Source organism: Nyctereutes procyonoides, unplaced genomic scaffold (genome assembly GCF_905146905.1).
Source record: "Nyctereutes procyonoides isolate TBG_1078 unplaced genomic scaffold, NYPRO_anot_genome, whole genome shotgun sequence".
Taxonomy (NCBI): domain Eukaryota; kingdom Metazoa; phylum Chordata; class Mammalia; order Carnivora; family Canidae; genus Nyctereutes; species Nyctereutes procyonoides.
Genome location: NW_026575052.1, coordinates 68,353,387 through 68,379,319, shown reverse-complemented (window position 1 = coordinate 68,379,319; position 25,933 = coordinate 68,353,387). Strand labels below are relative to the sequence as shown.

The window sequence follows — 25,933 nt, the reverse complement described above, 5'->3', positions numbered from 1 at the left end:
GATAAATTGGAGTGATTTCTGAAATGGAGGGAATTTATTTCTCTACACAAAACTAATGTGAAACTTAATTAGAAACAGGAATATATATATATATATATATATATATATATATATATATATATATATATATCTTTATATTAGCTCTTTCCTTCCTACGGTTGTCCCTACAAGGGACCAGATCACCAAATAAAAGATTCAGGTATGGGCTTAATTGTATTGCCTTTTTAATTTCTAGCTGATCAAAGCCACCAATATGATATTTTGATGTTAGGTTGAATGAGTTCCTTTTGGCAGCTTGTACCTGAATGACAAAAGTTCTCTCCTGTCCTCATGATTCCAAAATATCTTTGTTATTCTTATATGGAAAGTATAATCAAAACATTAGATTTGTACCCGGGTGTATGTATTATTTTTAAAAACTGTAGCAAGTTCTGGGGGGCACCTGGGAGCTCAGTCAGTTAAGCATCTGCCTTCAGCTCAGGTCATGATCTCAGAGTCCTGGGATTGAGCCCTATATCAGGCTCTCTGCTCAGTGGGGAGTCTGCTTCTCCCTCTGTCCTTTGCCCCTCCCCCAAAGCTTGTGCTCTCTCTTTGCTGTCTCTTTCTCAGATAAATAAGTAAAATCTTTTTTAAAAAATGTAGAAGTTAGGGGCACCTGGGTGGCTCAGTCGGTTGAGCATCCAGTTCTTGATTTGGGCTCAGGTCATGATCCCAGGATTGTAGAAGCAAGCCCGGTGTTAGGCTCAATGCTTAGCATAGTGTCTGCTTGCCCTTTACCTTCCCCATGCACGTGTGCTCTCTCTCTCTCTCTCAAATAATAAATAACTCTTTTTTTAAAAAGTATGGCAAGTTAGAGTCTTTCACTTGTCTTATGTAGATTTTACACCAAGCGTATCTCCATTACTATAGTAATAATGTCATTTGTTAAATTCATGAGAACACAAATTTTGTTATGTATTAGTACATTATTATTTAACATAAATACCTTCAAATTTACTACTCTTCAATTTATGAATAAATTGTGAATATAAATTGCCTGGAGTCCACCTCCTGAATTCAGCTTTCAATGTGGAAAATTATCCTTTGGTCCTCAGTTCAAAATACATAAGGAATGATTACAAGATGAATACTTTGAATTGCAGCTTCACCACATACTAGTTCACTTTGGGTAAGATATTTAGACCCTAAAAACCCTTCTCAGATCTTGGTTCTGCAATTTACTGTGTATGTGATTTGAAATACTTAACCTCTCTGTACCTCAGTTTTTCATCTTTAAAATGAAAATAACAGGGATCCCTGGGTGGTGCAGCAGTTTAGCGCCTGCCTTTGGCCCAGGGCGCGATCCTGGAGACCCGGGATCAAATCCCACGTCGGGCTCCCGGTGCATGGAGCCTGCTTCTCCCTCTGCCTGTGTCTCTGCCTCTCTCTCTCTCTCTGTGTGACTATCATAAATAAATAAAAAAAATGAAAATAACAGTAGTACCTACCTATCAATTAAGATAATGCCTATCAAGGATTTAGCATGATAAACACCATAGTAAGAACTTCATAAGTTTAAGGCATTATTAGCAGTAATAGTGTGGATAGTTGTGTGAAGCTTAGAAATAACACCTAGTGCAGTACATGGGACATTGAAGATGTTCAGTAGATGGCAGCCACTATTATTGATGTGCTGGGTCCCCAGAACTCAGTGGACATGCATGTGCCTCTGCCCATGCCTAGAGGAACCTTGGAGTCTTACACACAGATATGGAGACTTCACTGGTTCTCAAAACAATCTGTCCTGTTCTCATAACCATGTAAGACTCTCCTTCAAGCCTTTGGGGAAGAACTACCTAAGGGACTGAATTACTGAGATTTAGGTGGGACCACCATGATACACAATATCAAGGGGCACCACTCACAGTGGGTTGTATGGAGCCGTGTGCCAAAGCACCATTCCCAAATTCCTTGTGTACAGTGACCTTTGGAGCTACACAATGAGGCCCTGGGTTTGTAACCAGAGAAATAATCTTGTTCATACCTATTGATATATTTTGTAGGATATATTCTAGGAGATTGCATAATTCGGATTATATTTTGGACATACCATGAATTAATTAAACTTTTCTCCAACCTCCCTAAAGAACTGTTCTAGTTTTACAGAGTTGTTTATTAAGTCCCCCAATAAAGCACTTTAAGTTCCAAATTTACAATTAGGTTGAAATCCAACTCAGTTTGTAATTTGAGCACAGCTGCCTTATAATTTTTCTATTTTTTTACCCCTATTTTTTTAACTTAATTTCAGTTGCATTTTTAAATTCTAGAGAAACGTTGTGTGATCTTTGAAAATGAAGTATCAAACAGATAATTGAGGAGTTCTTTGCATCACAGAGCATAAGGCATAGAGTGGAGAATGGATCTGAGGTGGCAGAAAAGAACCAGAGCGTTTTTGTCTTTTAAATGAACCTTTTTTTTAAGGGAATAAGTTCTTTACTCTTTTTGCCTCTGCTATATCATCCCATCCTAATCGCTGATTACATTTATTTTTATGTATATTTTATTTATATATGTTCATATATATGTTTATATATTAAAGTGCTTATAAATACATATGTATGTTATATATGTTTATATATATTTTTGTTTCTAATGGTTTCTAATGTCCGTTGTGGCTAGAATTCTCATCTAAATGTAGATGATTTTATTTATTTTTATTTTTATGTTTTTTAGATTTTATTTATTTGATACAGAGAGAGAGAGAGCACAAGCAGGGGGAGCAGCAGGCAGAGGCAGAAGGAGAAGCAGGCTCCCTGCAGGGAGCCCAATGCTGCACTTGATCCCAGGACCCTGAGATCATGACCTGAGCCCAAGGCAGACACTTAACTGACTGGGGCACCCAGGCATCCTTAAATACAGATGATATTAAAGAAGAAATTCATAGAAGAGGTATTTAATTTTAAGAAGAAAGTGAGCATATTGAAGTCAATGCTCAATAATAATCACAAATATAAATTATAGATGTTTCACTGCACATTTCTCCCATTTCTAGAGTTTCCTGCAGCAAGTATTGATGGTGTTTCTCTCAGATGCCCAGCACTTTACCAGATGCTGTAGGAGGCATCTACAAAAGTGGCAGATGTGGAGTAGTCTCTCTGTGGAGGAAGGAAAATATTATTTCTGGAGCACTTACTGTGTGTTGGGCACTGTGCTAATAAACTCTCTATATGCATTATCTATTTTAATTTTTATAGTGATAGGACAGGATATTATTGTCTATTTTGTACATGAGACTAGAACTGAGAATTGTAATGAGTCGCCTAATGCCAAAAAGCTAATAAATGACTGAGTTGGGTTTTGAACCCATGTCTCTATCTGACTCCAAAGTCCACCATTCATTCATCCATTCATTCATCCATCCATCCATTTATCCATCCTTTTGGCAAATATTTGCTGAGTGCCAAATATGTGCCAGGAACTGTAATAGGCACAGGAAATATAATGCTGAATGAGATAGGATTCCTCCAGTAAAGCAGCTCAGTCTTCTGGATAATGTATGCTTTGAAGCAAAGCTTGCTGATTACTTACTTGATGGTTTCTAGTCTCTGTGTAAAGTAGGCATTGAGTTCATTGTGAGCAGGTAGGGGGCAAGGGAGAAGAATTGAGAAGACCATGTGTCTTGGAGGAAGGAATCTTGGTGGAGGAAGCTGGAATTAAAAGTGAAAAATGAAAAGCACTGTTTCTTGAATATCCTATGAGGCCTTATGAAGACAAAGCTGCATTATTGGCTTTCCAAGCCTTCTTGCTCACCACTTTGTCAGTGATTCAAAGGTTTTGTGAGACCTTTGTGGTTTTTTTTTTCTTTTTTTTAAAGATTTTATTTATTCATTCATGAGAGACACACACACACAGAGACAGAGACACAGGCAGAGGGAGAAGCAGGCTCCCCCAATGGGGAGCCTGATGCAGGACTCTATCCCAGCACCCTGGGATCACGACTTGAGCTGAAGGCGGATGCTAAACCACTGAGCCACCCAGGTGCCCCCCATCTGAGAACTTTGCCACAGTTTTGAGAGTGTTAGAGGTCTTGGCTGCATAGGTGATCTCAGGGGCCAGAGTAGGTGAACACACGTGAGATAGCCCTGAGGACCTTCCTCCAAATGGCTGAGTGGAACTCTAAGGAAGATTCCCAATTAGGGGTGCGGTCAGAGTCAGAGAAATATTTGGTAACTTGCTGAGCCCTACATTTCCCCGTAGCCATTCTGACCTGGGAACCACTGGTCATATGAACATGTATGGGATGCTATGGTCCTCTGTCTCAAATGCAGTTTTGATGTAGTTAGGGTAAGATATGGGTAATTATTGGCAGTATCTTCTTTTCCTGTTTCTTTAATTCTCTGATTGTTTATCCAACTGAAGGTCAGTGTGTTTCCTATAGCATCTCCAGGCCCTGTCAAATTATAATTCTCAGTAAATGTAAACTGATAATTAAAGAGAAAACCACCAATTTTGTGTGTCTACATTTATGACTCACATCTCTAATTATACACTGCATCGTTTAAGCATTAAAGGTGTGACACATAGGGCAATCAAAGTGATTTCATTAGAACAAAGCAAACTAAAGTATGTGCTGTGCCAGTCTTAGAGAACTTTTATTATTTTGTGGTGATAAAAGACAAGAAGTAAACTTTTAGCTTTGTTCTAACCTTCTCATGTACAATGTTGGTGTTCATTGAAATATCACTGCTCACTGTACAAGAAATGACAAGTAGCAAGAAAGGACCTCCATTCTGAAGGACATGCTGGTCCTCACTTCAACATCTGAGTCTATGGACCACCCTTTGCTTGAAAAGGTCACCTGTCTTTGGCTGCCTGACTAGATTCTCCTGATTCCTTTCCTACTTCTCTGATTTTTTTCTCTCTGATGTCGATTCGTCTCTGAATCTATCCAAGTACCTAGCTATCCTTCTGCCATATAAAATTTGACTGAATATGCATTGTCCTAAATGTCTTTATTTTCCTGTGATCATTTTTGGGGGTAAGGAAACCATCCTCCTCCATTTATATGAAGCCTCTGACCCTTCCTTCACTCCACATGTCTAAATACTTGTGAATCAATTATTACACTGGTTTTCACAACTCTGCTTTCCCCTCCTCTGCTGCTATTTTATCTCAAGCCCTGTTCCCTTGGCCTCAAACTTTTGAAAGATTTGTATTTTCTGGGCATTTGAACTGTCTTCCATGGCGGGGTGATATTATGCCCTCCCACACTCAGGGAACAGTCTCAACCCAGAATGCATACTAATAAAAAGCAGTATTACTTTTTTCTTTCAAAATGTTTTCCTTCTTTCAGAAATACTAACAAGGAAGAGTAGGAATCCACATTAATCACTTCATCAAGTTGCACACCTTTGTATTTTTATTTGTTTAAGACCAAATAAAGCATCTTAAATAGTGATTGATGAAGCACAAATATCAAATGTTTAGCCATGTTATTTTAAGCCAGCATGAATTGTGTGTTGGAGCCCAAAATGAGCTTCTGTAAAAATTATTCTTGTAATAGTTTTTGGCAGAACCTTGAAATAAAGCTAGAGATTATAAGATAAAGCCACCAATACCCTGTAAGTCCAAATATTTTTTACTGCATGATTGGAGAAGTAAATGCATGTGGATATGTTCATCTTTGTTTCTTAGGAAAACTATGTACCAAAAGAATAAATAAAATTTGGAAAGAGAACAAAGGTAAAATTTCTATCTCAACTGAAATTATATTGCATGCAGGAAGAGAAGACCTAGGAAAATTTTAAGACTTTATTTTTTACAGCAGTTTTAGGTTCACAGCAAGAGAGACACACACAAAGAGAGACTGAGGAAGTCAGTGGGATTTTGAGTGGGATTGAGGAAGGTACAGATACATTCCTACCCCATACATGCCTAACCTCCCCTATTATCAACAGCCCACACTAGAGTGCTACATTTGAAACTATACTGACACATTGTAATGACCCAAACGGTGGAGTTTACAATAAGAGTCACTCCTGGTGGTGTACTTTCTTTGACTTTGGACAAATGCATGACAAGTATCTACTATAGGAGTATTGTATATGAGTACTTTTACTGCCTAAAAAGTCTTTTCTGCTCTGCATAGTCATCCTTACTTCCCCCAACTTCTGGCAACCACTGATCATCTATCTTACTGTCTCCGTAGCTTTGCTTTTTGCAGATTGACTTCTTTCACCTAGTAGCATATGCTTAAAATTTCTCCATGTCTTTTCATGTCCTGATAGATCATTACTTTTTAGCCCCGAATTAATATTCCATTGTCTGGATGTACCACAGTTTATTTATTCATTTACCTGCTAAGAACTTCTCGATTGCTTCAAGTTTTGGCAATTAGGAATAAAACTTCTACAAATATCCTGCACAGGTTTTTGTGGGAACCTGTTTTGAACTCCTTTGGGTAAATACCAAAGACCTTGATGGTTGAATCATATGGTAAGAGTATGTATAATTTTCTAAGAAGTTGCTAAACTGTCTGCCAAAGTAGCTATACCAATTTGCATTCCTACCAGCAGTGAATGAGAGTTCTTTTGGTTCTACATCCTAGCAAGCATTTGGTTTTATCTGTGTTTTGGATTTTAGCCATTCTAATAGATATAGAGTGATATTTCCTTGTGATTTTTATTTCTTTTTAAATTTTAAAAAAGATTTTATTTATTCATGAGAGACACACAGAAAGAGAGGCAGAGACATAGGCAGAGGGAGAGGCGTGTTCCATCTAGGGAGCCTGATACGGGACTTGATCCCGGGACTCCGGGATCATCCCCTGAGCCAAAGGCAGATGCTCAAGCACTGAGCCACCAAGACGTCCCTTCCTTGTGATTTTAATTTGCATCTCCCTAATGAATATGATGTGGAGCATCTTTTCATATATTCATTTGCCATCTGTATATCTTCTTCAGTGAGGTCCACTTTTTAATTAGGTTGTTTTCTTGTTGAGTTTTTAAAGTTCTTTATATATTTTGAATCACAGTCCTTTATCAGAGATATCTTTTATAAATGTTTTCTCCCAGTCTGGCTTATCTTCCCATTCTCTTGAAAATATGTTTTATAGAGAAGTTTTTAATTTGAATGAAGTCCAGTTTATCTTTCACAGATCATGGCTTTGGTTTTGCATCTAAAAAGTCATCACCATATCCACCATCAGCTAGTTTTTCTTAGTTGATCTTCTAAGAGTTTTATAGGTCTATGAATTTTTTTTTTTTTTTTGTGAAAGGTATGTGTTTAGATTCCCTTTTTTTTTTTTTTTGGCATGTGGATGTCCATTTGTCTGCTTCATTGTAATGCTCTTGGCCCTCTTTGTTTGATATATTTGTCTTTTTTTTTTTTTTTGATCAATACTATACTATCTTGATTACCATAGTTTTATGTAAAATCTTGAAATCAGGCAGTGTCAGTCCTTTAAACTTTTTCTTTTCCTTCAATATTATGTTGGCTATTCTGGGTCTTTTGCTTCTCCATATAAACTTTAGACTCTGAATGTCAGTATCCACAAAATAACTTGCTAGGATTTTGAGTGGGATGATTGACTTGTATATGTTAACCTGTATCCTGCAGACTTGCTATAATTGCTTATTAGTTCAAAGAGGTTTTGGGGGCAGCCTGGGTGGCTCAGCAGTTTAGCACCGCCTTCGGCCCAGGGCGTGATCATGGAGACCTGGGATCGAGTCCCGCATCAGGCTCCTTGTATGGAGCCTGCTTCTACCTCTGCCAGTCTCTTTGCCTGCCATCCCCCCTCTCTGCGTGTGTGTCTCTATGAATAAATAAATAAAATCTTAAAAAAAAGAGGTTTTTGGTCAGTTTTTTAGTTTTTGCTATATAGATGATAATCTCATCTGTAAAGAAAGACAGTTTTATTTCTCCCCTCTCAAACTATATGCATGAGTTAGGACTTCCAGTACATTGTTGAAAACAAGTGGTAAGAGGGGACATCCTTGCCTTGTTCTTGATCTTAGTGTGAAAACATTGCTTCTCACCATTAAGTAGTTTTTATAGACATTCTTTACCAAGTTGAGGAAGTTCCCCTGTATTACTATTTTACTGAGAGTTTTTGTCATGAATGGTTGTTGGATTTTGTCAAATGCTTTTTCTGCTTCTGGTGGTATGATCATGTGTTTTTTTCTTTTGTAGCCTATTGGTATGGTGGATTACATGGATTGATTTTTGAATGTTGAAACAGCCATATATACCTGGGGTAGATCCCATTTGGTCGTGGTATTTCATTCTGTTTATTCATTGCTGGATTCAATTTGCTAATGTATTGTTGAGGATTTTTTCATCTAGGTTCATGGGACCTATTGGTCCATAGTTTTCTTATGGTATCTTTATTTGATTTGGTATTAGGATAATGCTGGCCGCATCAAACAAGTTAAATATTCATTTTGCATCTACTGAAAGAGACTGTAGAGAATTGGTATAAATTCTACATGGAATGTTTGGCATGGGACGCCTGGGTGGCTCAGCGCTTGAGTGTCACCCTTCAGCTCAGGTCATGATCTTGGAGTCCTGGGATCGAGTCCCATATTGGGCTCACTGCATGGAGCCTGCTTCTCCCTCTGCCTGTGTCTCTGCCTCTCTTTCTCTCTGTATCTTTCATGAATAAATAGAATTAAAAAAATATTTGGCATAATTCAACAGTGAACCCATGTGGGACTGGAGCTTTCTGTTTTGGAAGATTATTAATTATTGATTCAATTTCTTTAATAGATTTTGAGCCTCTTCTATTTCTTCTTGTATGAGTTTTGGCAAATTGGATCTTTCAGAGAATTGGTCCATTTCACCTGGGATGGAGTTGCTTGTAGTACTCTTTTATTATCCTTTTAATTTCCATGGGCCTGTAATGATATCTCTTCTATTATTTCTTATATTAGTAATTTTTATCCTCTTTTTTTTTCCTTAGCCTACCTAGAAGCTTATTGATCATTTTTTTAAATGCTTTTGGTTTTGTTGATTTTTCTCTACTGATTTCTGGCTTCTAATTTCATTGATTTCTGCTCTATTTCATATTATTTCTTTTCTTCTGCTTGCTTTGGATTTAATTTGCTTATTTTCTAGTTTTCTAAAAAAAAACTTGGATTGGTTTTAGATCTTCATTTTAATATAGTCATTCAAGGCTATAAATTTCCCTCTAAACACTACTTTCACTATATCCCACAAATTTTGGTAAGTTATGGTTTCATTCTCATCTAGTTCAAAATATTTTAAAATTTCTTTTAATATTTATCTTTTGACCCATGTGTTACTTAGAACTGCATTGTTTAAACTTCACATATTTTGAAATTTTCTAGTTATCTTTCTGTTACTAATTTCTAATTTTATTCCATTGGTGTTTAAGAGCAGAAATTATATGTCAGTTATTTTTAATTTGTTAAGGTGTGTTTTATGGCCTAAGATGTGGTCTCTCCTGGTGGATGTTCCATATGATCTTAAGAAGAATGTGAATTCTGCTATTTTGGGAGGATTTAGTCTAGAGGGTGTCAGTTATATCCAACTGATTGATATTGTTATGTTCAACTGTGTCCTTACTGATTTTCGGCCTGCTGGATCTGTCCATTTCTGAGAGACATGTGTTGAAGTTCCCAGCTATAATAGCGGATTCTTCTATTTCTCTTTTCAGTTCTATTAGTTTTTGCCTCACATAGTTTCATGCTCCTACTGTTATGCCCATAAAAATTAAGGATTATTATGTCTCTTGGAGACTTGAACCCTTTATCATTATGTAAATACATTTCTTAATCCCTGATAACTTCCTTGAAGTCTGCTCTATATGAAATTAATATAGTTGTTCCTGCTTTCTTCTTCTTCTTTTATGATTTTACTTATTTATTCATGAGAGACACAGAGAGGCAGAGGCAGAGACATAGGCAGAAGAGGAAGCAGGCTCCCCTTTGGGGAGCCTGATGCAAGACTCAATCCCGGGACCTCGGGATTACCACTTGAGCCAAAGACACACTCAACCACTGAGCCACCTGGGTGCCCCTTCTGCTTTCTTTTGATTAGTGTTAGCATGGTATATTTTTCTTTATCCATTTTTTTTAAAATTTATTCATGAAAGACACAGAGAGAGAGAGGCAGAGACACAGGCAGAGGGAGAAGCAGGCTCCATGCAGGAGCCCGATGTGGGGCTCGATCCCGGGACTCCAGGATCACGCCGTGGGCCAGAGGCAGGCGCTAAACTGCTGAGCCACTGAGGGATCCCTTATCCGTTTATTTTTAATCAATATGTGTCTCTATATTTAAAGTGAGTTTCTTGCAGACAACATAAGTAGAGATTTTGTTTTTTAAATCTTTCTGACAATTTTTGTCTTTTAATTGTTGCAATTAGACCACTGATGTTCAAAGTGATTACTGATACAGTTGGATTAAGATCTATATTTGTTACTGTTTTCTAATTGTTGCCCATGTTCTTTCTTCCTATTTTGGTCTCCCACTCTTTTTGTGGTTTTAATTGAGCTTTCTCTATAATTCCACTTTCCCTCCTTTCTTAACATATTTCAGTGGTACTTCTTTTTTCACTTTCTTAGTGGTTGCCTTAGAGTTTTCAATGCACGTTTACTACTAATCTACCTTCAAATAACACTATAGTCAGCACCTTATAATAATAAAATAACCCTAATTTCACTCTCTAGTCCCTTGTATCATTGCTATTGTTGATTTGATCACATATAAGCATACACAGCATATATAAACATGTATATTTATTACACGTATGCATAACCATACATTGTTGCTATTACTCCCTTATTTGATTTATTGCAGAATCTGGGGAATGTTTATACATAGGCTACAGAGAAAGATTTCTCATGCAAGAGAGAAAACTGAGCCCCTGAAAGGCAGTTAACAAGGTGGTTAAAGATTCAGGCTTCAGAGTTACACAGCCCTGGTTTAAAACCAGTTTAGCCATCAACTGTGACCAAGGGAAGAATGGTACCACCTCTAAGCCTTGGAATCCTATGAGTAACTAGGGTGTTGTGGCAGGTAAATGAGATAATGTAGCACTTCTGACCATCTGGTGTATCATCATAAAAATGTTTCTTTTTCTCTCTGCTCCCACTGGCATGTAAAACCCAAGAGTTTAGAGTTGTTGACTGTTTTACTCCTGCTACATTTCCAGTATCTAGAACAATGTCTGGTCATCACTCACAAATGTGCATTGAATGATTCATATAAAGTGTTGAGCAGTGTCTGGAATTTAATGACAGTGGTTGTTGAAAATAATAACAACAATAAAAAGCCAAAGTCCAGTACTCTGGGAGCCCCACGGTAGCACTCATAGTTGTTGTTCTGATAATTATATTGCCAGGTAATTTTAACAATTAGTAAATATCCTTACTAATCATCTTACAAAAATATCTTATTTTTTCAGCGGAGAAAAAAATTTTCATATTTTTTACTACATCTATGCTGGATTAGCTGAAAAGAAGAAACTAGCCCATTACAGATTGCCTGAAAATAAGCCTCCCAGGTAACCTGGCAGATGGTACTTTTATAAGTAATATTTTCACTTTCCATTGAACTTTAGATTTTGACCCATCTTTTCCTATTTTTTCAGATACCTACAAAATGACCACCTCAGAACAGTACAGGACATGATGAATAATAGTTTTTATAAATCCCAATATGAATTAATTGAGCAATGTTTCAAAGTCATAGGTTTCACAATGGAGGTAAGTATGAAAGACATTTGAACCTCTTTAGGAAGTATCTTTTTGTCATCACTAATGGTAAGAATTGGCATTTATTGAGTGATTAATCTATGCCCGGTGTTGTGCCAAGTGTTTTATGTGAATTATCCTTTTAATTACTGAAACAACCTTATGAAATAACAAGAATATTTACTAGAATATTACAATATTTATACAAAAAGAAACAGTGGTCTTGACATATAATTGAATTTGGTTTTGTTCTTATCCTTTCACTTAGATTTGCATCTCCCACATATATTTAACATTTTACATAAATGCATAAATGGGAGCATATGACATTCTTTCTTAGTGCAGTCTTTTTTAGTGCAGTTTTTTAATACAGCTTTATTAAGATGTCATTTACATACCATACAAGTCAGCCATGTTAAGTGTACATTTTAATGACTTTTAGTTTATTCCCAGAGTTGTGCATCCATCACCATAATCATTTTTAGAATATCTTCATGCTCTAAGGTGTCACCCTCAAAAGAAACATGCTAGCAATTAGTAGGAGTTCCTCTTCATTCCTACCCAATCTCTGCTTTCTATCACCATAGGTCTTTTTATTCTGGACAGTTCCATGAACAGAGTGATGCAGTGTGTCATCCTTTGTGGCTGGCTTCTCTCTTTCCACATACTAATGTTTTCTTATTGTAGCATCTATCGGTACTTTAGTGCTTTTCATTGTTGAATAGTATTTCATTTTGTGGATATACCTCATGTTATTTATCCATTCATCAGTTGGTAGACATTTGGGTTGTTTCCATTTGGCGGCTATTATGAATAATGCTGCTATGAATATTCATGTATAATTTTTTTGCGTGGACATAAGTGTTCATTTCTCCTTGATATATAACTAGGAGCAGAACTACTGGATCATTGGGTAACACTGATTAACCTTTTGAGGAACTCCTAGACTGTTTTCCAAAGCAGCTGCACTGTTTTACACTCATTTAACCAGCAGTGTATGTAGGTTCCAATTTCTCCATATCTTCCCCAACCCTTAATCCCTTAATGTCTGTCTTTTTTATGAGAGCCATCCTAGTGTGTAAATGTTTCTCACTGTGGTTTTGATTTGTGTTTCCCTAATGGCTTATGACCCTAAACTTCTTTATATGTACTTAATGGTCATCTATATATCTTTTTTGAAGAAATATCTATTTACATCCTTTACCTCTTTAAAAAAATGGGGGTTGTGTTTTATTATTGAGTTGAAAGAATTATTTATGTTGTAAATACAAATCCCTTACCAGATACATTATTTGCAAAAATCTTCTCCCATTTATTCTTTTTCCTTTCTTGAGTGTCCTTTGAATTGTACACATTTTTAATTTTTATGATGTCTGATTTACCTCTTTTTTCTTTTGTTGCTTGTGATTTTGGTGTCAGATAAGAAACTCTTGTCTAATCCAAAGTCACAGAGATTTATGCCTTAGTTTTCTTCAAAGAGTTGTATAGTTTTCACTCTTACGTATAGATCGCTGTTCCTCTTTGAGTTAATTTTTACCTCTGAGGTAGCTTCTTTTGCTCATAGATATTCAGTTGTACCACAACCACTTGTTACAGACTCTTCCATCCCCATTGATTGGTTTTGGCCTCCTTGTTGAAAATTGGTTGACCATAAATGTATAAATGTAGAGATTTATTTCTGAACTCTCAATTCTATTATAATGACTTCTCTGTGTTTATGCTAGTACCATGTTGTCTTGATTACTGTGGCTTTGTAATATGTTTTGAAATTGGTTCCTCCAATTTTGTTCTTCTTTTGCAAGATTGTTTTGGGTCTCTGGAATTTCTATGCAAATTTGAGGATAAGCTTGTCACTTTCCAGTGCAGGCTTTTGAAACTTTCCTATTTCACTCCTTCCATCGATATCTGCTCTCTTTCTCTTTCCCCAGCAAGTGGATGTTAACAACTCAGCATATATACTCCATTATTTCCTATTTGTCTCCCTGCTCATAAAACACTCTTTGTAGACACAACATACACATGTGTACACATACACGTACATGTACACGACTCTGAGGGGGATGGTCATTGTTTTATTAATATGGCATTATATTACACATACTTTTCTATGCCTGGTTTCTCTCACTCGGCGATACCCTGCAGAAATCCCTTCAAGTCATCTAGTCATCTAGCACTAAATCATTTCTCTTAAAGGCAACATAGTATCCCATGGTATGTACCACCATGATTTATTCTGCTATTCAGATTGAGGAGGCATACAATTCTTAATGTTTCCAGATCTTTGTCACTCTGAGCAAAGCCAAAATACGCCTTTATTTCCTGGTGCTTTTATTTCTATGGAAATATCCCTAGTGGTGAGATTGCTGGGTCAAAGGGTGTGTGTATTTTAAATTTGAATATGAATTGCACCACTGCCTTCTAACAACTATGAAACACTTCATATTTCTACCCAGCAATGTGTGAGTACCCACCCCATCACCCTCTCTGCCATGTGTTGTAGTTTTTTAAATATTTGTTAATCTATGGGTATAAGTACCTCATTTTGAGTTTTCATATCCTTGATTAATAGTGAATCTGAATATCTTTCCATTTGTTTGCTGGCTACTTAGGTTTGTTTTTTTTTATGAATAGCATATTTATGTATGTTGCCCTTTTTATTGAGCCATTTCTGTCTTATGTCAATCTGTAAGTTCTCATTGAACATTATAGACATATTTTTATCATCTGTATTATAAATATATTTTTAGTTGTATGGCTTGTCCATGACATACTTCCTTTTTTTTTAAAGATATATATTTATTTATTTATATGGGGGAGTGTGTGCACCCAAGCTGGGAGGGGGCAAAGGGAGAGGGAGAAAGAGAATCGCAAGCAGACTCTGCACTGCTCAACACAGGGCTCGATCTCACAACCCTGATCAGGATCATGTCCTGAGCTGAAACCAAGAGTCAGACCTTAACTGACTGAGCCACCTGGGCACCCCTGTGACATACTTTTTATCATATCTTTTATCATATAAAAATGGGGTTTTAATTTTCGTATATTCAGACAAGTTTAATAATATCTGGGTTCTAGTCTTGGTTTGAAAATTCTCCCCTTTGTCTGAATTATACATGTAGTCTCCTAGATTTTTTTTAAAGTTTTAAAAAGTATATTTAATGTATTAATTTATTTAATCCATTTGTAATTTATTTTTTACATAATGCCAAATGGGGCATCATTTTTATTTTCTTCCCTATGGAGAGCCAGTCATGCCTCACTTCAAGACTATACCCTTTGCCTACTGGATTGACTTCTTACATATGAAAGTCTTATATAGCATGGAATCTCTTTCTGAGTCTCTGTTTTATCCACCAGTCTATGTTTCTGTCTCGCTATCAATATTCTGTTGACTTGATTATGGTGGTTCGATACTATATTTTTAGAAAGGCATCCCTATCAAGAAAGGCATGTTTCAGTTTCTTCTTTTCAATACCTGCCTTAGCTATTGTCTGGCATTTGTTTTTCCATATAAACTTTAAGATCAACCTATTTGATTCTCAAACCCCCAGCTGAAATTCTAAGGAGAATTATATTAAATTTATATATTAACTTTTGGGGCATTGTCATTTTTATGATGTTATTTATGTCTTCTCATTCCAGATCATGACATGCTTTTCCATTTGTTTAGATGTTGCTTTGGTTTCTAACAATTTATAGTCTTATTTATCTGGAACTTAAGCTTTATTTTTAGTTTTTCTAACCAGGTCATGGTTTTTGGTGCCATTCTAAATATTTTTTTCTGCTAGTAGACTTTTGTAAATATATAATCGTGTCATCAGCAGAAAGAATAGTTTTATACTTCTTTCCTGTTATATATTTTATTCTTTTGTGTACTTAGAGCATCTAGGACTTAGAGTGTAAGTCAGTATTATTTACTAATGATTATAACTTGCCTCCTTCTCTCCTTTCTGATTTTAAATAAAATGGTTTTAGTGTTTTGTTCTTATTTCTGATAAAGAGCATTTATCACAATAATTTCCTTTTATTATTGCTTTGCATAGGGCAGTTATTAGGAATCCTGCAGAATTTTATCAAATGTCTTTTTATCATCAATTGACATAACCATATTTTTCTCTAGCAGCTTGTTGATATCACTTATTATGTTGATAGACTTCTTTAATATGTAAGTGTCCTTACATTTCTGGAATAAATCTAATGTAATCAAATAGTACTTCTCTTTTGGCAGATTTCTGGATTCCATGTCTTGGTGTTTTATTTAGAATTTTTGCATCTATATATATAACAATGGAATTTATCTATTATTTTCATTTTCTTTTATATCTTTATCAGATTTGTATATTAAAGGCTTATCAGTGAACTTTTTAATCTTTTTTCTTTGCCTAGAAATGTTTAAATCAGAGGGGTGCTTGGGTGGCTCAGTCAGTGACTCTTGGTTTCATCTCAGGTCATGATCTCAGAGTCCTGGGATCCAGTCCTGCATCCAGCTCCCCCACTCAGTACCACTGAGTCTGAGATTCTCTACCTCTTCCTCTCCTCTGTTCCTCCCCTACTCCTGCACTCACATATGTGCACATGCTCTCTCTCAAAAATAAATCTTTTTTAAAAAGTTTAAATCAGAGTTAAAATTAGTTCTCGGTCTCTCTGTAGACATAAGACACCTGGAAACAGATACTTGGGTCCTATCCAGACCTGGATATAGGAATATCCAAGGAAGAGACATATTCATCTGGGAACTTTTATAAGCACCCCAACTTATTCCTATCATCTGAGAAGATTGGGCAACAGTGGTCTTTAAAAATTTGAGTTAAGAAAGGGGTGGGGCAAGATGGCGGAAGAGTAGGGTCCCCAAGTCACCTGTCCCCACCAAATTACCTAGATAACCTTCAAATCATCCTGAAAATCTACGAATTCGGCCTGAGATTTAAACAGAGAACAGCTAGAATGCTACAGTGAGAAGAGTTCACGCTTCTATCAAAGTAGGAAGAAGGGGAAAAAAGAAAGAAACAAACGGCATCCAAGGAGGAGTTAGAACAGGATCCCAAGAGGGGCCGGGATGCCGTCAGGCTCCCAGGAACACTAACAGAACACCTGCGCCCTGGGGAGAGTGCACCACACCCCGCAGCCGAGCTCCCTAAATGACTGCAGCACGGGGCTGGACCCGGGAGCAGCTCAGAGGGGCTCGGCCAGCGGCCCCGCGGGGAGGGGCCTGCACCGCCAGGATGCGAATCCAACAGCGCAGGCTGGGAGCACAGCCCAGGATCCGGCCTCCCCCCGGGAGAGGCAGAGGCCGGGAGGGCCCAGGGCCGCAAGGACACTCCTGCCCCGAGCTGAGCAGATCAGTGGCCCCGCCCCGTAGCATCCAGGCCCCTGCAGACCTAGAGCTCTGGAGTTACTGCGGGAGCTGACTCCAGGGCTCCAGAGCTGGCCGCCACCACTGCGGTTGTTCCTCCTGGGGCCTCACGGGGTAAACAACCCCCACTGAGCCTCACAGTGGCCTCACCGGATAAACAGGATAAACATCACTCACTGAGCCCTGCACCAGGCAGGAGGCAGAGCAGCTCCCCCAAGTGCTGACCCCCGAAAATCAGCACAGCAGGCCCCTCCCCCAGAAGACCAGCTAGACGGACAGGGGAAAAACAAATTATTGACCAAGCAGTTGGAAAGTTCCAGGGGAAGTCGAGGGACTTACAGTATACAGAATCAGAGGATACTCCCCCTTAGTTTTTTTTTGTTTTTTGATTTTTGTTTCCTTCCCCCCCTTTTTTTTCTTTTCTTTTCTTCTCTTTTTTTCTTTTTCTTTTCTTCTTTCTCTTCTCTCTTTTTCTCCTTTTCCAAATACAACTTGTTTTTGGCCACTCTGCACTGAGCAAAATGACTAGAAGGAAAACCTCACCCCAAAAGAAAGAATCAGAAACAATCCTCTCTCCCACAGAGTTACAAAATTTGGATTAAAATTCAATGTCAGAAAGCCAATTCAGAACACTATTATAGAGCTACTGATGGCTCTAGAAAAAAGCATAAAGGACTCAAGAGACTTCACGACAGCAGAATTTAGAGCTAATCAGGCAGAAATTAAAAATCACGTAAATGAAAAAAATCAATTAAATGAGATGCAATCCAAACTAGACATCCTGGGATCCCTGGGTGGCGCAGCGGTTTGGCGCCTGCCTTTGGCCCAGGGCGCGATCCTGGAGACCCGGGATCGAATCCCACATCGGGCTCCCGGTGCATGGAGCCTGCTTCTCCATCTGCCTATGTCTCTGCCTCTCTCTCCTTCTCTCTCTGTGACTGTCATAAATAAATAAAAAAAAAACAAAAAAAAAAACTAGACATCCTAATGATGAGGGTTAACGAGGTGGAAGAATGAGTGAGTGACATAGAAGACAAGTTGATGGCAAAGAGGGAAACTGAGGAAAAAAGAGACAAAAGATCATGAGGATAGATTAAGGGAAATAAGTGACAGCCTGAGGAAGAAAAATCTACTTTTAATTGGGGTTCCCGAGGGTGCCAAAAGTGACAGAGGTCCAGAATATAGAGGTTCAAATACATATTTGAACAAATCATAGGTGAAAACTTTCCTAATCTGGGAGAGGAAACAGGCATTCAGATCCAGGAAATAGATCTCCCCCCTAAAATCAATAAAAACCGTTCAACACCTTGATATTTAATAGTGAAGCTTGCAAATTCCAAAGTTAAAGAGAAGATCCGCAAAGCAGCAAGAGACAAGAGATCCCTAACTTATATGGGGAGAAATATCAGATTAACAGCAGACCTCTCCACAGAGACCTGGCAGGCCAGAAAGGGCTGGCAGGATATATTCAGGGTCCTAAATCAGAAAAACATGCAGCCAAGAATACTTTATCCAGCAAGGCTCTCATCCAGAATAGAAGGAGAGATAAAGACCTTCCAAGACAGGCAGGAACTGAAAGAATATGTGACCTCCAAACCAGCTCTGCAAGAAATTTTAAGGGGGACTCTTAAAATTCCTCCTCTTTAAGAAGAAGTCCAATGGTACAATCCACAAAAACGGACTGAATAGGGATCATAATGACACTAAACTCATATCTTTCAATAGTAACTCTGAACGTGAATGGGCTTAATGACCCCATCAAAAGGCGCAGGGTGTCAGACTGGATAAAAAAGCAGGACCCATCTATTTGCTATCTACAAGAGACTCATTTTAGACATAAGGACACCTACAGCCTGAAAATAAAAGGTTGGAGAACCATTTACCATTCAAATGGTCCTCAAAAGAAAGCAGGGGTAGCCATCCTTATATCAGATAAACTAAAATTTACCCCGAAGACTGTAGTGAGAGATGAAGAGGGACACTATCTCACACTTAAAGGATCTATCCAGCAAGAGGACTTAACAATCCTCAATATATATGCCCCGAATGTGGGAGCTTCCAAATATATCAATCAATAACTAAAATTAAGACATACTTAGATAATAATACACTTATACTTGCTGACTTCAATCTAGCGCTTTCTACACTCGATAGGTCTTCTAAGCACAACATCTCCAAAGAAACAAGAGCTTTAAATGATACACTGGACTAGATGGATTTCACAGATATCTACAGAACTTTACATCCAAACGCAACTGAATACACATTCTTCTCAAGTGCACATGGAACTTTCTCCAGAATAGACCACATACTGGGTCACAAATCAGGTCTTAACCGATACCAAAAGATTGGGATCATCCCCTGCATATTCTCAGATCATAATGCCTTGAAACTAGAACTAAATCACAAGAAGTTTGGAAGGACTTCAAACACGTGGAGGTTAAGGACCATCCTGCTAAAAGATGAAAGGGTCAACCAGGAAATTAAGGAAGAATTAAAAAGATTCATGGAAACTAATGAGAATGAAGATTCAACCGTTCAAAACCTTTGGGATACAGGAAAAGCAGTCCTGAGGGGGAAATACATCGCAATACAAGCGTCCATCGAAAAACTGGAAAGAACTCAAATACAAAAGCTAATCTTACACCTAAAGGAGCTAGAGAAAAAACAGCAAATAGATCCTACACCCAGCAGAAGAAGAGAGTTAATAAAGATTCGAGCAGAACTCAATGAAATCGAGACCAGAAGAACTGTGGAACAGATCAACAAAACCAGGAGTTGTTTCTTTGAAAGAATTAAAAAGATAGGTAAACCATTAGCCAGCCTTATTAAAAAGAAGAGAGAGAAGACTCAAATTAATAAAACCATGAATGATAAAGGAGAAATCACTACCAACACTAAGGGAATACAAAAGATTTTAAAAACATATTATGAATAGCTATATGCCAATAAATTAGGCAATCTAGAAGAAATGGACATATTTCTGGAAAACCACAAACTACCAAAACTGAAACTGGAGAAATAGAAAATCTGAACAGGCCAATAACCAGGGAGGAAATTGAAGCAGTCATCAAAAACCTCCCAAGACACAAAAGTCCAGGGCCAGATGGCTTCCCTGGAGAATTCTACCAAACGTTTAAAGAAGAAACCATACCGATTCTACTAAAGCTGTTTGGAAAGATAGAAAGAGATGGAGTACTTCCAAACTTGTTCTATGAGGCCAGCATCACCTTAATTCCAGAACCAAAGACCCCACCATAAAGGAGAATTATAGACCAATATCCCTGATGAACATGGATGCAAAAATTCTCAACAAGATACTTTGTCAATAGGATCCAACAGTACATTAAGAAGATTATTCACCATTACCACGTAGGATTTATCCCTGTGATGCAAGGCTAGTTCAACACTCGTAAAACACTAATGTGATTCATAGTATCAGCAAGAGAAAAAACAAGAACTATATGATCCTCTCAAAAGATGCAGAGAAAACATTTTACAAAATACAGCATCCATTCCTGATCAAAACTCTTCAGAGTATAGGGATAGAGGGAACATTCCCCAACATCTTAAAAGCCATGTACGAAAAACCCACAGCAAATACCATTCTCAATGGGGAAGCACTGGGAGCCTTTCCCCTAAGATCAGGAACAAGACAGGGATGTCCACTCTCACCACTGCTCTTCAACATAGGACTGGAAGTCCTAGCCTCAGCAATCAGACAACAAAAAGACATTAAAGGCATTCGAATTGGCAAAGAAGAAGTCAAACTCTCCCTCTTCACTGATGACATGATACTCTACATAGAAAACCCAAAAGCCTCCACCCCAAGATTGCTAGAACTCATGCAGCAATTTGGCAGTGTGGCAGGATACAAAATCAATGCCCAGAAGTCAGTGACATTTCTATCCACTAACAATGAGACTGAAGAAAGAGAAATTAAGGAGTAATCCCATTTACAATTGCACCCAAAAGCATAAGATCCCTAGGAATAAACCTAACCAAAGAGGTAAAGAATCTATACCCTAAAAAGCTATAGAACACTTCTGAAAGAAATTGAGGAAGACACAAAGAGATGGAAAAATATTCCATGCTCATGGATTGGCAGAATTAATATTGTGAAAATGTGAATGTTACCCAGGGCAATTTACACGTTTAATGCAATCCCTATCAAAATACCATGGACTTTCTTCAGAGAATTAGAACAAATTATTTTAAGATTTGTGTGGAATCAGAAAAGACCCCGAATAGCCAGGGGAATCTTAAAAAAGAAAACCATAGCTGGGGGCATCACAATGCCAGATTTCAGGTTGTACTACAAAGCTGTGGTCATCAAGACAGTGTGGTACTGGCACAAAAACAGACACATAGATCAATGGAACAGATTAGAGAACCCAGAAGTGGACCCTGAACTTTATGGTCAACTAATATTCGATAAAGGAGGAAAGACTATCCATTGGAAGAAATACAGTCTCTTCAATAAATGGTGCTGGGAAAATTGGACATCCACATGCAGAAGAATGAAACTAGACCACTCTCTTTCACCATACACAAAGATAAACTCAAAATGGATGAAAGATCTAAATGTGAGACAAGATTCCATCAAAATCCTAGAGGAGAACACAGGCAACACCCTTTTTGAACTCGGCCACAGTAACTTCTTGCAAGATACATCCACGAAGGCAAAAGAAACAAAAGCAAAAATGAACTATTGGGACTTCATCAAGATAAGAAGCTTTTGCACAGCAAAGGATACAGTCAACAAAACTAAAAGACAACCTACAGAATGGAAGAAGATATTTGCAAATGACGTATCAGATAAAGGGCTAGTTTCCAAGATCTATAAAGAACTTCTTCATCTCAACAGCAAAGAAACAAACAATCCAATCATGAAATGGGCAAAAGACATGAACAGAAATCTCACAGAGGAAGACATAGACATGGCCAACATGCACATGAGAAAATGCTCTGCATCACTTGCCATCAGGGAAATACAAATCAAAACCACAATGAGATACCACCTCACACCAGTGAGAATGGGGAAAATTAACAAGGCAGGAAACCACAAATGTTGGAGAGGATGTGGACAAAGGGGAACCCTCTTACACTGTTGGTGGGAATGTGAAATGGTGCAGCCACTCTGGAAAACTGTGTGGAGGGTCCTCAAAGGGTTAAAAATAGATCTGCCCTACAACCCAGCAATTGTACTGCTGGGGATTTACCCCAAAGATACAGATGCAGTGAAACGCCGGGACACCTGCACCCCAATCTTTTTTTTTAATTTTTTTTATTTATTTATGATAGTCACAGAGAGAGAGAGAGAGTCAGAGACACAGGCAGAGGGAGAAGCAGGCTCCATGCACCGGGAGCCTGACGTGGGACTCGATCCCGGGTCTCCAGGATCGCGCCCTGGGCCAAAGGCAGGCGCCAAACTGCTGCGCCACCCAGGGATCCCCACCCCAATCTTTATAGCAATAATGTCCACAATAGCCAAACTGTGGAAGGAGCCTTGGTGTCCATCGAAAGATGAATGGATAAAGAAGATGTGGTCTATGTATACAATGGAATATTCATCAGCCATTAGAAACGACAAATACCCACCATTTGCTTCGATGTGGATGGAACTGGAGGGTATTATGCTGAGTGAAATAAGTCAATCAGAGAAGGACAAACATTATATGGTCTCATTCATTTGGGGAATATAAAAAATAGTGAAAGGGAATAAAGGGAAAGGAGAAAAAATAAGTGGGAAATATCATAGAGGGAGACAGAACATGAGAGACTCCTAACTCTGGGAAACGAACTAGGGGTGGTGGAATGGGAGGTTGGCAAGGGGTGGGGGTGACTGGGTGGCAGGCACTGAGGTGGGCACTTTACGGGATGAGCACTGGGTGTTATTCTGTATGTTGGCAAATTGAACTCCAATAAAAAATAAATTTATTAAAAAAAACTTGAGTTAAGATTAAATAAAAGTTAGCTGTGTGTGCCTCTGATCCTGGGCCTTTTTAAAATTACCTGATTCTTCTAGGATAATTACCTACTTAAATCTTGTGGTGGGGTAGCTGTCTGTATTTTCCTAAGAAATCATCATCATATCTGATACCAAAGATATGACCGATGCTTTTTTCTTATGCTTTTAATCTATTCTGGTTGTGTTCTCTTTCACGTAAATACATATATATTTGGCCTTACTGTCTTAATCTCTAATTGGACTTACAAGAATTTTTCAGTCTTAAAAACAAAAATAAAACAGCAGCTATTGGATATAGTTACCCATCCTGTAACTTTTTTCACTGTCTATATTATTGATTTCCATGTTATTTTTATATTTTATTGATTTAGTCACTTAGAGTCTTTTGTTGGACTTTTTCTTAAGGAGAATACTTTGTTCTTCATACTTTTTTTATTTTTTTTTAAATTTTTATTTATTTATGATAGTCCCAGAGAGAGAGAGAGGGGCAGAGACATAGGCAGAGGGAGAAGCAGGCTCCATGCACCGGGAGCCCGATGTGGGATTCGATCCCGGATCTCCAGGATCACGCCCTGGGCCAAAGGCAGGCGCCAAACCGCTGCGCCACCCAGGGATCCCCTCTTCATACTTTTTAAAAATATTTTTATTTATTTATTCATGAGAGATTCAGAGAGAGATATAAGCAGAGACACAGGCAGAGGGAGAAGCAGGCTCCATGCAGGGAGCTTGATGTGGGACTCGATCCCGGGACTCCAGGATCACGCCCTGGGCCAAAGGCAGGCGCTAAACCGCTGAGCACCCAGGAATCCCCTTTTCATACCTATTTAATAATGAAGACATCTAGAGCTTAAGTCATAAAGATTTCTTTCATGCAGTGGATTGTATATTTTTAGTTTTTGTAACAAAGGGACTCCTAAAGGCTTTTCAAGAAGCTTTAGGTCTCTGCTCTTAACAGTTTACTATTTAGTGTGTTAAATTGATACTGGGGTAAAAGCTATCACTTCACTCTGAATGTGAATCAGGGTTTTAGATGAACTGTTTCAGGAAGGTAATGTGCAGTTTGTTGAGTTTTAATTTCATTTTTATAAATGACACTCCTAATACATTAAAAATTAATGTGTCTGTTTAAGAAGTTTACTGATATTCCTTGGGTTATCAGATCCCTACTAAGAGCTTGAGCTAAAAATAATACCCATAACTTTGGAAAGTAATCTTCAGAAATTTGTAAAATAATCTTCCAAAATTTGGAAAATTTTATCAGCAGGATATAAAATGTAGAGGTGCTGATAGAAGTGACATACAAAAGTCATTCAAACTATGTGCAGTGAAGTTACTGAACTCATCATTTTAAGGCAGAGCTATCCCCTTCTAAAGGGAAGGCAGTCAACAATAATTGAGTCAATTGGTCCATTTGCTTTCCAGAAAATAGTATTTCTAAAGATGTGCATGTTCTTGACATAAAGTTTGCTGCCAAGTGCATTTTCTCCAAATATGGAGCTATAAGATATTACCATAAAGTAATATACTCTTGCTTTCTCTTTAAAAGCTTTTGCCTGCACATTGGGTATCTTGCTGCAAGCCAGTGGGGAGGATATTCTCAAGACCTGGAATCTAAGGAGTGAAGTTGGATCTCTGCCAATTGAGTGAGGCTGGAAAAGAAGTAGAGATAAATAGCTTTTCTTTTGACTTAAAATTAGGGCCCTACCTTTAGGCCCTCATGGTAGGTTTGGATAAAAACCAAGATAATCTTTGTCCATCAGGAAACACTTAAACTTTTAGGGTTCATTTTTTTCTAATGTGACAGACCTTCTCTCTGTCAGTGTATTAGATAGCTTTTAGGCTATAAATGGGACACAGAATCCATTGTTTGATAAGATTTCTGAAGGTTTTGGAGGAAGCTTTTACTCTGCTCTTCGCTATGTTACTGTGAAGAGCTTTCTCCTGGGAGACAAGATGCCTGTTTCTTATAGTGGCCAGTGTATGAATCTCATTTCCCTGTCCCACCCTCACAAAAGAGAAGACAACCACAACAAAAGTTGCATGATGACTGGATGAGTATATGAGGATGGAAGAATTGGCTTGACCAATAGCAACCTTTGATGGAGAGCAGGAAGAGAGACAATGAGGATGGCATAGGAGTTTGACCATGGAGGGATTCTTAAGTGTATAGAGTTTACCGTGTTCATCTCACATAAAAAGTAGACTGGTGTACACCCTTATATGTGCTCTGAGGTCTGGATGTGGCATCGTGTCGTGCTGAAAATTGTTACCCTAACCTGACTACCTTCTGGGAACAATGAATAAACTGTCATATCCAGAGTCACAGATAACCCTAACACATTCCTAATAAAATAGTTTATTGTTGTAGGTAAATGTGTTTGTCGTCAGTTCAGCTCTGAGCGAGGAGGTCCCTGACTCGGGAGGCATTAGTTTCAGCCGTGTCCCAGGTCTCCTTCTTATGCTCTACTTCTGATGTCCCAAGCATCACAGGTGGTCACTTGGGTCTTTTGCTCTCTGGCTTATAGGACCAAGATCTTGTCCTCCCCTAAGTGTTTCAGCACTGTATAATCCTAGATTAGCTGCATCATGAGTAAAAAAATAAGATGTTTGCAGCTCTACTGGCTGACATGGTACCAATTAGTTTACCCCTAACTTTACCCTAACCCTAGTCCCTCCCTGGGCCCAACTTCCTCACTGGCAAAACTGACATTCAAATCTGGTTCTTCCCCTTTCACTCCTCCTCCCTAACCCAGCCCTTACCCACTGCTTATACCTGTGGAGACAAATAGATTTAAGCCCTGGAGGTATCCTGGCTCTTAAAGCAGAAGCCAATTTATTTGTGGGTGCAGTGAGTAATGAAAAAAGGAGCCCTCTACCTTTTTCTCCAGTCCTTGGTTATAAAATGAATGTTGCTAG

General features: G+C 38.2%; 1 protein-coding gene across 1 annotated transcript in view; it reads left to right on the top strand.

The window, feature by feature from the left end:
• MYO3A (myosin IIIA) overlaps positions 1 to 25,933 on the top strand; it is a 225,221-nt gene that overhangs the window by 98,911 nt on the left and 100,377 nt on the right. Inside the window, exons 14-15 of the mRNA XM_055332397.1 lie at positions 11,405 to 11,503; positions 11,591 to 11,705. Coding sequence (XP_055188372.1) covers positions 11,405 to 11,503; positions 11,591 to 11,705 — 214 coding nt within the window. The remainder of the gene's footprint in view (positions 1 to 11,404; positions 11,504 to 11,590; positions 11,706 to 25,933) is intronic.